Below are 13,732 nucleotides of genomic sequence, written 5' to 3'. Positions count from 1 at the left end.
GACAATATCTTCTTTGATAAGATTGCTAATCAGTGAAATAAACAGCCTGAAAATTCTAGGTCAATCAATATTTTTGACAAGAAATTGTGTTAAATCTTGCCAAGAAATCAATTAAACCTATAGAAATATAATAAATCTGCTTGGTACTCCTGAGGGTTTGAAAGAGGGGACAGATATCATCCATACAGGGGAGAAGTTCATGAGTGAGAAAGCTATGTGTGGGCAGCAGTATGGTTGACCTTGCTGGACTTGTTTCCATATTTATGGTCCCAAAAGCTTGCAGTTTGCATGCTGCTTGTGCTCACAAAGAAATCAATGTCTCTAATTAAGTGGTGCTCAGATATGTGCAAGAAAAACCTCACTATGTGCAATGGCAAATCTACTTCATGAGCATGAAAGCTCTTCTTACAAGAGAAACAAAATCGATCTTAATCTTAAAAATGGAAACCTGTAGGCTTTGTGATTCCAGCTGATGATAACATAGGACATGTCAGATTCAGAGAGAAAACTGGCATGGTAGATCATAATTTTTACTTTTGTTGTTCTTTTACCATGGTGGTCCGTTAATGAGCGTACTCACAAGAGGTTGCCAATTCACTTTTACCAATAAAAAACAAGTTTTTTTTTAATATAATGAAAGAGAAAGCAAAAACCATGTACCATTATGCAAGAACTCTGAAATAGTCTTATTACAACTACCAGAAATGAAGATTCTACAATTTTCCCTCATTAACAATCTACAAACCCAAGTGAAGAGTCACCCAGTGTCCAATTCAAAACTTCTTGTTTAAAGTCATGACTGTAATTGACGTTTTTCCAGCAACAGGTTTCATGAAAGAGAAATCAAGTTTGACTGATTCATTAGAGCTTATGGAGGAAGTAACAAGCAATGTGGATCATAGGAAATCTGCAGATGTGGTATACTTAAATTTCCAAAAAGCATTTGATAGGTTGCTACATGATGGTGTAAAGGTTAATACATTAGCGTGTATAAGGGGATTAGTTTACCAACAGGAAGCCAGAAGTAAGGATAAAATAGGTCATCTTCAATTTGGCAAGCTCTAACTATTGGAGCTCCAAAAGGATCAGTGCCGAGGCCTCAATCTTTTTGTAATCAAAATCAATAACACGATGCAGGAGCAAACCTATCCTAAATTTGTCAAAGGCACTAACATGGATGGTAGAATAATGGGGTGGCACAGTGGCTCAGTGGTTAGCACTGCTGCCTCACTGCACCAGGGATCCAGGTTCGATTCGAACATTAGGTGACTGTCTGTATGGAGTTTGCACATTCTCCCCATGTCTGCATAGGCTTCCTCTAGTTTCCGCCCACAATCCAAACATGTGCGTTAGATGGTTGGCCGTACTAAAATCCCAGTGTCCAAGGATGTGCAGGCTAGGTGGATTTGCCATGGGAAATGCAGGCTTACAAAGATGGGGAATGGATCTGGGTGGGAGAGTCAGAGGGGACTTGATGGACTGAATGGCCTATTTTCACATTGTAGGGATTCTATGATGATCAAGTTGTGATGAGCACATATGTTACCTTTATCCTTTTGCAAACTTCTTAAATGAGTGTAAACATTTGACTAATGGAATATGTGGGAAAATGTGAGATGGTCCATTTTGGTAGGGGGAAATAGATAAACTGTGAATTATTAAAATGAAGATAAACCACAGAATTTGGCAGATCTCAGTCTCCTGGTACATGGATTACAAGAAGTTAGTATTCAGCTACAGAAGTGATGATTGTACATGCACCTCATGTACTGTACCAGTTCATGAAAGTAGCTCAGCACCAAAGGCAATGAAGAATGAAAGAAAATAAAGTCTACAAGTCTTTGAGCATTAATGTTTACTGTACGGCTCTACGCAGGTCTAGTTTAAATAAATATTTTAACAACTCAGGTTTATTGTCAAAACTGACCTTAAAGTTATATAAACTCCTTAATCAGCTAATCTCCTCTCAATTCTTATTTGGCATAGGCTTCCATTTCCTTTTAGCCTACAAAGATGGTGTTAAATGATCTGTTGCAATGATGTAAAGCAAGAGATCCCAGGTTTAAAAAGAAAATCAGAAAAACTTTAAAGATTACAACTAGCACAATTCCCAACTTCAGAGATGTGTGACAAACATTTTTATTCGTCAGAACTTAGGTCATTCTAGCAATTCTACAGCACTCTTAATTGAAGCAAACTATCCCTTTTAAATGCAACCACAGTGCTCCATGTTTTTCGTAATGAGAAATCTTACTGAAGGACCCACATTCGATAATGTAGGACAGACCAAGTTGAATAGACTAACAAGACAGACAGTCAAAAAGCAATGATTTAGTAAACTATGTTTTAAAAACTTGCAATCTTCAGTGAATCTGAAGACCGAGTTTAGAGATAGAGAATGAATGAGCTATGAGCACAAAAATGCACCATGTCAACACTTCAATGTAGCAAGAACACTGTTCAGCAATGATTTGGAGGTGCTGGTGTTGGACTGGGGTGTATAAAGTTAAATAGCACACAATACTAGGTTATAGTCTAACAGGTTTATTTGGAACCACGAGCTTTCTGAGCGCTGCTCCTTCATCAGGACTCAACCACCTGATAAAGGGGCAGCGCTCAATAGCTAGTACTTCCAAATAAACCTGCAGGACTATAACCTGGTGTTGTGTGATTTTTAACTTTGTTCAGTGACAGCATCTACTTGCTTTGCCACAACAAATAAAACAATGATAAGGATATCAAAGGTCTTCTCACAAGCCTTTGTTCAAGAGTCACTTAAACCAATCATCATTCCCCCGCAACAAATTTGCCTGATTTAACAATTTAGCTTTTCAAAAGAATTCAGCTTTTCATGCTGTGTCAACGCTGACAGTTGAAAGTTTGCTCTTTTATCTATTTAGCTCTCTTTCCTCACACAGATTCCATTTTTCCTTCTCTTACTGGTTTTCATCTCTTGGGGCTTTCTCGTCAATTTTCCTCAAACAGCTTTGTGTTTCTGTCTCCCCCAGCACTTGAGCTGTCCTCGGAAGTGGCCACAGGGAGGAGATAGGAGAACCAGAATCTCATCTTCATTAATAAAATGGACAACCCCACCTCACCATAGTTCCAAACTTCCAGCTCAGCACTGTCCCCATGACTTGTCCAGACTTGTCCTACCTGCCTATCTCATTTTCCACCTATCCACTCCACCCTCTCCTCCCTGACCTATCACCTTCATCCCCTCCCCCACTCACCCATTGTACTCTATGCTACTTTCTCCCCACCCACACCCTCCTCTAGCTTATCTCTCCATGCTTCAGGCTCACTGCCTTTATTCCTGATGAAGGGCTTTTGCCCGAAATGTCGATTTCGAAGCTCCTTGGATGCTGCCTGAACTGCTGTGCTTTTCCAGCACCACTAATCCAGAAACTGAAAAAAAACTGACAAGCCTGCTCATGCTAAACATTAGCCACAACTTTCCCCTTAACGATTGTGTAGAATTACATCTCCCATAATTTGAAAGCGACTTTACAGTTAACACATAACAGTGTAATAGAATTACTAAATTGAAGAGTACATAAAAGATTTGTGCTGTTGTTAATAGAAGTTCAAGCTGAATTTTCAATCTTTTTTGTAATTAGATGTGCTCTGTATCCCTAACTTTGTATTAGTGCACAGTGTGATATAGAAGCATTTAATTGCAGATATAAACATCAGCTCATTACTGAGTTAGCTGTAATTCCTAATCTGAGGAAACAGTGGGCAACATGAAATTCAGCCTCAATTCTGATACTTTGAGACAAAATTTGTGGTCATAGCATTCATCTGGAAAGCTCTAATTGCATAAGATAAATTACTGACAAAGTAGCTGAATTATATGTAAATACATTGAGAGACAGATGGAGAGAAACAGAAAGAAAACAAAACACACAAATAGATCAAATTCATCCCATGCAGGAAAATTAGCCAGCCTTCATTGGATGCCAGTACAGATTCACCAGTTGGTTTTAGTCCAGCTGCAATTAAAGAGTCCGCAACATTAAAACTTAAGAATAAATTCCCAAGGATGTCCGCAAACAAACCACTGGCCAATTATTATTTTGGGTACGAGTTGCAACAAATTTATTTGTATATCCTTCTGTTTGTGCACCAAGGACAGTACTGCCTTACAGCAAGTCACAGGGTGTGATAAATGTGGCATGAGTCATGTCAGCATGTTTAACAACTGAAGTGTCGCAAAACAGGCATGGTGGTTGTACAGGTGATCAATTACCAGATGAGAAACCCATGTTGTCAAATAAAAGTTAAGTACAGACTACGAAGAAGAGGTTAATCGATAAAGTGCCCAAATCCTGAGATTATGAACCTGTCAGGAGTATCAGTTCATTCAGCTGACTAAAGGGAAGGGTATAATTCAGACTAACACCTAAATGAGGGGTGCTCAATTTAGGCTCCAGAAGAGACAGGACAAGAACTAAATATAAATTTAAAAATCACACAACACAAGGTTATAGTCCAACAGGTTTAATTGGAAGTACACTAGCTTTCGGAGTGACGCTCCTTCATCAGGTGGTAGTGGAGGGCTTAATCCTAACACACAGAATTTATAGCAATTCTGTGTGTTAGGATTGAGCCCTCCACTATCACCTGATGAAGGAGCGTCACTCCGAAAGCTAGTGTGCTTCCAATTAAACCTGTTGGACTATAACCGGGCGTTGTGTGATTTTTAACTTTGTCCACCCAGTCCAACACCGGCATCTCCAAATCATAAATATAAATTCTCGCATAAGCTGTGATTTGGCAACACCTGAATAGTTAAGGTTGCTTCCTGAGGATGAGAACACTGTAATCCGCAAAAGCATCATCTCTGCAATTCACACCATCAAATTTCAGACTCCAAAATTTGACTCAGAGACACGTTTGACAGAAGATTCTTGATTTTTGTGCCCAGCTAGATCATAACGCTCCTTTCCCTTCCTATTCCCTTCATACTGCCAGCTCAAAACTCTTTCTCTAACGTACAAGTGGGCTACATTTCCAGAATTAATTCTCTGTATAATATTATTTTACTTTTAAAGTGACACAGCATTTATTCTTTGCTTCAGAAGTGTACTCAATTTCACTTCAACAACAAAAGGTTATATAGCATTTGAAAAAAATTACATTTGTTATGTATGGTTTACATTGTAAACAGGATTTAAAGGACATGCAACTTATTTGGGGAGGGTGGGATATGATTACTTTTCAAAGCAGTTTCCAATAATGTCAGATTATGATGATTCATCACATCAAACATAACATTTGCTATTCCAATTCTTGAATATCCAATTATCATATACTATAATGGTGATGGAGCTGCTCACTACTAATGTCTCTTGCTCACCTTCTGCAGGAAGAGGACGATCCTTTCAATCATCTGTGTCCGCCGATCCTCCAGTGTGAACAATGTTCTTGGAGTCCGAATGAAGAGCTTAGTCTTCCCATAAGCCACATCATGCTGAAACCCGCAGCACTCGACCAGCTTCTTCACAGCCTCTTGATCAGATCGCATGTCATGGTTTGGCCAAGTGAACTCTGAAATCATCTTATACCTATACAAGTGGTGAGAAAAGAAACACTTCTGACTGCCAAGGACGACGATACAGAAACAGTGCAGAAATAAATGAACTACAAAACGCAAACTATTTTCAAAAAGGTACGGCGTTGCTGGTGAGGCCAACATTCATTGCCCCTAACACATTGGCCTTGAGGTGGTGGTAGTACACCTTTGTTGTACTGCTGCAGGAATAGTGCGATAGCTCCAAGTCAGGATGGTGTGTAGCTTGAAGGGAAATTTCAGGTGACAAAGTCCCCATGCTTCTGCTGCCCATGTTCCTCAGCATGACTAAAGTCACAAGTTTTGCAAGCTGTTATTGACCGAGGTGTCAGTGGGGGAGCATTTTGGCGCCAGTGACCATAATTCTATTCATTTTAAAATAGTAATGGAAAAGGATAGACCAGATCTAAAAGTTGAAGTTCGAAATTGGAGGAAGGCCAATTTTGAGGGTATTAGGCAAGAACTTTCGAAAGCTGATTGGGGGCAGATGTTCGCAGTTAAAGGGACACTGGAAAATGGAAAGCCTTCAGAAATGAGATAACGAGAGACCAGAGAAAGTATATTCCTGTTAGGGTGAAAGGGAAGGCTGTTAGGGTGAAAGGGAAGGCTGTTAGGGTGAAAGGGAAGGCTGGTAGGTGTAGGGAATGCTGGATGACTAAAGAAATTGAGGGTTTGATTAAGAAAAAGGAACATATGTCAGGATAGATCGAGTGAATCGTTAGAAGAGTATAAAGACAGTAGGAATATACTTAAGAAAGAAATCAGGAGGGCAAAAAGGGGACATGTCATAGCTTTGGCAAATAGAGTTAAGGAGAATCCAAAGAGTTTTTTTAACAAATACATTAAGGACAAAACAGTAACTGGGCCCCTCAAAGATCAGCAAGGCGGCCTCTGTGTGGAGCCGCAGGAGATGGGGTAGATACTAAACAAGCATTTTGCATCAATATTTACTGTGGAAAAGGACATGGAAAATATAGAATATTGGGAAATAGATGGTGACATCTTGAAAAATGTCCATATTACAGAGGAGAAAGTGCTGGATGTCTTGAAACGCACAAAAGTGGATACATCCCAAGGACCTGATCAGGTGTACCCTAGAAATCTGTGGGAAGCTAGGGAAGTGATTGCTGGGCCTCTTACTTTTGTGTCATCAATAGTCACAGGTGAGGTGCTGGAAGACTGGAGATTGGCTAGTGAGGTGCCACTGTTTAGGAAAGGTGGTAAGGACAATCCAGGGAACTACAGACCAGTGAGCCTGACCTCAGTGGTGGGCAAGTTGTTTGGAGGGAATCCTGAGGGACAGGATTCACATGTATTTGGAAAGGCAAGGACTGATTAGGGATAGTCAATATGGCTTTGTGTGTGGGAAATCATGTCTCACAAACTTGATTGAGTTTATTGAAGTAACAAGGAGGATTGACGAGGGCAGAACGGTGGACGTGTTCTATATGGACTTCAGTAAGACATTTGACAAGGTTCCTCATGGGAGACTGGTTAACAAGGTTAGATCTCATGGAATACAGGAGGAATTAGCCATTTGGATACAGAACTGGCTCAAAGGTAGAAGACAAAGGGTGGTGGTGGAGGGTTGTTTTTCAGACTGGAGGCCTGTGACCAGTGGAGTGCCACAAGGATCGGTGCTAGCTCCACTACTTTTCATCATTTATATAAATGATTTGGATGCAAGCATAAGAGGTATAGTTAGTATGTTTGCAGATGACACCAAAATTGGAGGTGCAGTGGTCAACGAAGAAGGTTATCTCAGATTACAACGGGATCTTGATCAGATAGGCCAATGGGCTGAGAAGTGGCAGGTGGAGTTTAAGTTAGATAAATGTGAGGTGCTGCATTTTGGGAAAGCTTATACACTTAATGGCAAGGTCCTAGGGAGTGTTGCTGAACAAAGAGACCTTGGACAGGTTCAAACCTCCTTGAAAGTGGAGTCGCAGGTAGATAGGATAGTGAAGGTGGTGTTTGGTATGCTTTCCTTTATTGGTCAGAGTATTGAATACAGGAGTTGGGAGGTCATGTTGCGGCTGTACAGGACATTGGTTAGGCCACTGTTGGAACATTACTGAAATTCTGGTCTCCTTCCTGTCGGAAGGATGTTGTGAAACTTGTTAGGGTTCAGAAAAGATTTACAAGGATGTTGCCAGGATGGAGGATTTGAGCTATAGGGAGAGGTTGAATAGGCTAGGGCTGTTTTCCCCGGAGCATCAGAGGCTGAGGGGTGACCTCATAGAGGTTTATAAAATCATGAGGGGCATGGATAGGATAAATAGACAAAGTCTTTTCCCTGGGGTGGGGGAGTTCAGAACTAGGGGACTTACTTTTAGGGTGAGAGGGGAAAAATATAAAAAAGACCCAAGAAGCAACTTTTTCACGCAGAGGGTGGTAAGTATATGGAATGAGCTGCCAGAGGAAGTGGTGGAGAGATATGGGCCGGGTGCTGGCAGATGAGACTAGATTGGGCTGGGATAACTGGTTGGCATGGACATGTTGGAGCGAAGGGTCTATTTCCGTGCTGTGCATCTCTATGACTCTTCTTCAGAAACACTGAGTTTCTCTGGCAATTTCTGTTTTTCTTCCAGCCTTCCACCAATTTGATTTACTTCCCAAGACATCAAGAAATGGCTGAATGCACTAGATACTGCACAGACCATGGACCTGAAAAACATCCCAACAATTGTACTGAAGACTTGTACTCCAGAACCAGCTGCGTTCTAGCCAATACTGACATCTAGGGGGCACGGTGGCTCAGCGATTAGCACTGCTGCCTCACAGCACCAGGGTCCCAGGTTCAATTCCAGCCTCAGGCAACTGCCTGTGTGGAGTTTGCACATTCTCCCTGTGTCTGCATGGGTTTCCTCCCACAGTCCAATGATGTGCAGGTCAGGTGAATTGACCATGCTAAATTGCCCATAGCGATAGGTGCATTTGTCAGAGGGAAATGGGTCTGGGTGGGTTACTCTTCGGAGGGTTGGTGTGGACTGATTGGGCCGAACAGCCTGTTTCCACACTGTAGGGAATCTAATCTACCCGGCAATATACGCACTGAGGATAAAAAGCAGGACAAATCCAAATAGGTAATTATTGCCCTATCAGCATTCTCTTTATCAGCCAAGTGATGCAAGAGGTCTTGACGATGCTATCAAGCAGCATTTGCAATGGAATAAACTACTTACTAATATCAAGTGTCATTACAGCCTTGGTTTAAACATTGAAAGAAGCTCTAAACTCGGGATGGGAGGTGACAGTAACTGCCCTTGACATCAAGGCAGCATTGAAATGATTGCAACATCAAGAACAGTTAGCAAAACTGAAGTCAATGGAAATTAGAGGGAAAATTCTCCACTGATAGAAATCATAACTAACACAAAGGAAGATGTTTGTGTTGTTGGAGGTCACTCATTGCATCACTGTAAAGATTTAAAGGTATTGTCCTCGGCCCAACCATCTTTAGCCACTTTATCAATGATCTTCCCTCCATCATAAGGTCATAGATGGAGATATTTGCTGCTGGTTGCGCAATCTTCATCACCATTCACAAAACCTCAGATACGAAATCCATCTGTGTCCATATGCTGCAAGACTTAAATAAATCCAGGTTTGGGTTGATAAGTAGAAAGTAGCATTCAAACAACAAAAATGCCAGGCAATGACCCATCTCCAACCAGAGAGAGAATATATAACCAAACCTTCTTGCTGCACAAAGGCAGTACCAATCACAGAATCCCCCACTATCAACATCCTGAGGTTACCACTGACTAGAAATTGAACTCGACCAGCCATATAAATATAATGGCCTGTAATAGCTAATGCATGGGAATACCACCACCTTGAAGGTTCCCTCCAAGTCACATACCATCCTGATTTGGAATAATATTGACATGGCTTCACTATCAATGGCCAAAACCCTGCAACACCCTCCCTACCAGACCTGAGGATGCCCTTACACCCCAAGGACTGCAGAGATTCAAGGCAGCAGCTCACTACCACCTTCCCCAGGAGAATTAGGGGCAGCAACATCCAAACCCCAAGTACAACATTTTAAAAATGCTACAGAGGTTACAACAGGCAATGTATTTGGTAATCAATGGTAAGGAGAAATAGAAAAGAAGACAGTTTCATTCTCGAACACACCAATGCTGAGAGGCATGAATTAAACAAAAAAAAGTATGTTGGACAAGAACAAAAACAGACTCAAGCTGTCAAATAAGCTGCCAACTCACACATGGCAAATGTTGGCAAGGTATTAGAGGGTGGGATAACTCACGGCCCCTCAGAATGTCTCCAGGGCATCAGGAGAAAAGACTAAAAAAAATGCAGAATGAATCACCAAATTATTTCAGCATTCATCCAAATCAGCGTGCTTCTTATTTCAACTCAAAAACCAAGTCAAAATAACAGCAAAACAAGATATCAAATGTGCATCTTAAAGAATCAACTTGAGCTGCTTGCTGACTTGTGCAGGCCATTCCCACTATAACAACAGACAATTATTCCATGCTGTATTGGAACACATTGTTAATGCATCCCAGCAGTCTATGTCATGTTGACGCAGAGCACCATCTGCTTCATTATTTTTTTGCTAGTGAAGCATTCCCATAATAATCAACAGACTGGATCAGTGTATTTTGTCACATTAAGTGAACCTATATTTTAGCAGCAGACATTGTAACAAGAACAAATAATTGTCAGGAGTTTAGAATATGCTTGTGTGCATTTGGGTGGACAAAGAGCTGCATTAGCACAATGTTCAATAAAAAAATATTCTAATATGCAGTGTGGAACTGCATAAATAAGTGCTTGTTAAATACATTTAAATAAATAAAATGTATCTTTGCTTTGTTTTTGTTTATGTTCAGTCAAAGTAACTTGAAACAGCAATGTAGAGTTTCATTTTTGATGGTTATGAACAAAAAGAAAATGAACAGACTGTAATGCATATAATGGGAGCTGATGTTCCAAAAAGAGTGAAATAGCAAATCCCTACTCATTTGTATCAATGAGGTAATTAATCCATTTGCTAACAGCACACCAACAGCTGCTTGAACCTGTTCAGTCTACACTTTCTGACTTCCTCCCATAATGATAGTTGAAGTAGTTGTGTGGTGATGTCAATCAACTATCAGTGTTGTTAACAACTAAAGTACTTCTTTTATCATTTCAATTTAGTACAGCTTTATTGTTTACTATTTTGTTAGTTTATGCAAAAGACCAGACTGAAATATTTTGCAACCATCTTTGACCAGACTTGCAAGTGGATGATCTAATGTAATTTCCTTCCGGTGTCCTCGGCTCATACAAGAACAGGAATGAGGAGCAGGAATTAGCCATGCCTGCTCCATCATTCGATAAGATCACGACTGATGTCATTGTAGCTTCAACTCCATGTTGCTGTCTGCACCCCTCCACCCCACCCCACCATAAACCTCAAAACTCTTTTCGGTCAAAAATCTATCCAACTCAGCCCTGACTCAGCCTCCAACGTTCCTTCAGGTAGAGAATTTCACAGACCACCAAATTCACAAAAGGTTGAAGTTCTGAAGAAGGGTGACAAGATCCGAAGTTTAACGCTGATTTCTCTCCACAGATGCTGCCAGATCTGCTGAGATTTTCCAGCAATTTCTGTTCTTGTCTCAGATTTCCAGCATTCGCAGTTCTTTTTTTCCCTTCAGAAACTAATTCTCTTCTCAGACTTAAATGAGGAACTGCTAATTGTTAAACTTTGTCCCCAGGTTTTCGATTCCCACAATCAAGATAACAGCCTCTCAGCATCACCCCATCAAGTCCCTTCAGATTCAGCAAGATATTGCAGATACCAGTATTTGACCAATTTGATTCAAGACATTGCTTCAAGAAATGAAACCTGATAGTGTCACCATCTTTGTGCAGTTTTGGTCTCCAAATTTGAGGAAGAACATTCTGGCTATTAAGAGAGTGCAATGTAGATTCACAAGGTCAATTCCCAGAATGCCAGGATATCATATGTTGAAAGATTGGAGCGACTGGGCTTGTATACGCTTGAGTTTAGAAGGATGAGAGGGGATCTGATTGAGATGTATAAGGTTATTAAAGGATTGAACACACTGGAGGCAGGAAGCATGTTTCCGCTGATGGGTGAGTTTAGAAGGATGAGAGGGGATCTGATTGAGATGTATAAGGTTATTAAAGGATTGGACACTCTGGAGGCAGGAACCATGTTTCCGCTGATGGGTGAGTCCCAAACCAGAGGGCACAGTTTAAAAATAAGAGTTAGGCCATTTCGAACAGAGTTGAGGAGAGACCTCTTCACCCAGAAAGTGGTGGGTGTATGGAATACTCTGCCCCAGAAGGTAGTGGAGGCCAAGTCTCTGGATAATTTCAAGAAAGAGATGGATAGAGCTCTTAAAGATAGTGGAACCAAGGGTCGTGGTGATAAGGCAAGAACAGGATACTGATTGTGGATGATCAGCCATGATCATAATGAAGGGTGGTGCTGGCTTGAAGGGCCTACTACTGCACCTATTGTCTATTGTCTATCAATGCTGTAAATGATACTTGTACAGTAATAATTCACTCACTATTGCTCAGTTTGGGTTCTACCAGGTTCCCTCAGCTCCTGATCATCATGTAACCTTTGTTCAAAAATGGAAAAATGGGTTGAACCTGAGAGGTGAAGCAAGATTGACTGGCCTTGACATCAAGGCCATGAGTGTGGCCTTAAAAATCCCTAGCTAAATTCAAGTCAATGAGAATCAGGGAAAGCCTCTCCACTGGTTGCAAACATAGCTAAGATTGATGGTGTTGGAGGTCAAACTTCTTAGTTCCAGCACATTGCTGCAGGGGTTGTTCAAAATAGTCTCTTAGGCCCACCCGTCTTCATTTTTCTTTATCAATTACCTTGGAGATGTTTGCTGATGATTGCATAATACCATTCACAACTCTTCAGATATTGAAACAGTCCTTGTCCAAACGGTGCAGGATCTGGACAACATTCAAGTTTGGGCTGATAATTGGTCAGTACATTTGACACTACAAAAACACTGGGCAAAAACTATTTCTAACCGAATGCCTAACAGCTTCCCTTGACAGTGCCATCATCGAATTCCCCACTATTATAATATTGGGAATTATCACTGACCAGAACAAAGAGTGCTGCTACCAAAACATGTCAGAAGCCTGGAAATGTGGAGCAAATAATTAACTTCCTATCCTCCCAGAGTTGTGTCCCATCATCTTTGTGCAAATCAGGAATGTGATGGAAAACTGTACTTTCCATTTGCCCGAATCGACGCAGCTTGAACAATACTCAAGAAGCCCAAGACTATCTCAAACAAATCAATCCACTTGATCTGCTCCCTGCTCACCACCTCAAACATTCACTCCCTCTAGTGACACAAGAGACAGGAGTGTGCAGCATACAATCTGCCCCGCAGCAACTCTGCATTGACAGCAGCTTCCAAAACTGCACCACGTAGTGGGACAGTCACAGGGGAACATCACCAGATGCAGGCTCCCTTCCAGCCACAACCATCGTGACTTGGAACTATAGCACCATTCCTTCCCTGTGACTGGATCAAAATCATGGAATGCTCTTTTGCATGGCACTGTGAACTAGATGGACAGCCATATTCAAGAAGACATCTTACTACCATCTTAACAAATATAGTTAGGGAGGGAAACACTTGCTGGCCTTTTCAATGATGGCCATATCACATAAAAAATTCATAGAAGGCAATCAGGAAATAAAAAACTCTGACAGTAGAAACTTTTGATTGCCTCTTAAAACATAGAACTTTACAGCGCAGTACAGGCCCTTTGGCCCTCAATGTTGCGCCGACCTGTGGAAATAATCTGAAGCCCATCTAAACTACACTATTCCATTCTCATCCATATGCCCATCCAATGACCATTTAAATGCCCTTAAAGTTGTCCAGTCTACTACTGTTGCAGGCAGTGCGTTCCACACCCCTATTACCCTCTAAGTAAAGAAACTACCTCTGACATCTGTCCTATATCTATCACCACTCAATTTAAAGCTATGTCCCCTCAGGCTAGCCATCACAATCAAAGGAAAAAGGTTCTCACTGTCCACCCTATCTAACCCTCTGATTATCTTAAATGTCTCAATCAAGTCGCCTCTCAACCACCTTCTCTCTCACGAAAACAGCC

At 41.1% G+C, this 13,732-nt stretch overlaps 1 protein-coding gene across 1 annotated transcript in view; it reads right to left on the bottom strand.

Annotated features, from left to right (window-relative positions):
- Positions 1–13,732, bottom strand: part of myo1d (myosin 1D) — a 525,665-nt gene that overhangs the window by 311,893 nt on the left and 200,040 nt on the right. Inside the window, exon 16 of the mRNA XM_043675298.1 lies at positions 5,363–5,570. Within this exon, the coding sequence (XP_043531233.1) occupies positions 5,363–5,570 (208 nt within the window). The remainder of the gene's footprint in view (positions 1–5,362; positions 5,571–13,732) is intronic.

The sequence above is a fragment of the Chiloscyllium plagiosum genome, chromosome 33 (assembly GCF_004010195.1).
Source record: "Chiloscyllium plagiosum isolate BGI_BamShark_2017 chromosome 33, ASM401019v2, whole genome shotgun sequence".
NCBI classification, from domain to species: Eukaryota; Metazoa; Chordata; class Chondrichthyes; order Orectolobiformes; family Hemiscylliidae; genus Chiloscyllium; species Chiloscyllium plagiosum.
The sequence above is the reverse complement of the archived record's forward strand: the minus strand, read 5'-3'. Positions and strand labels throughout refer to the sequence as shown.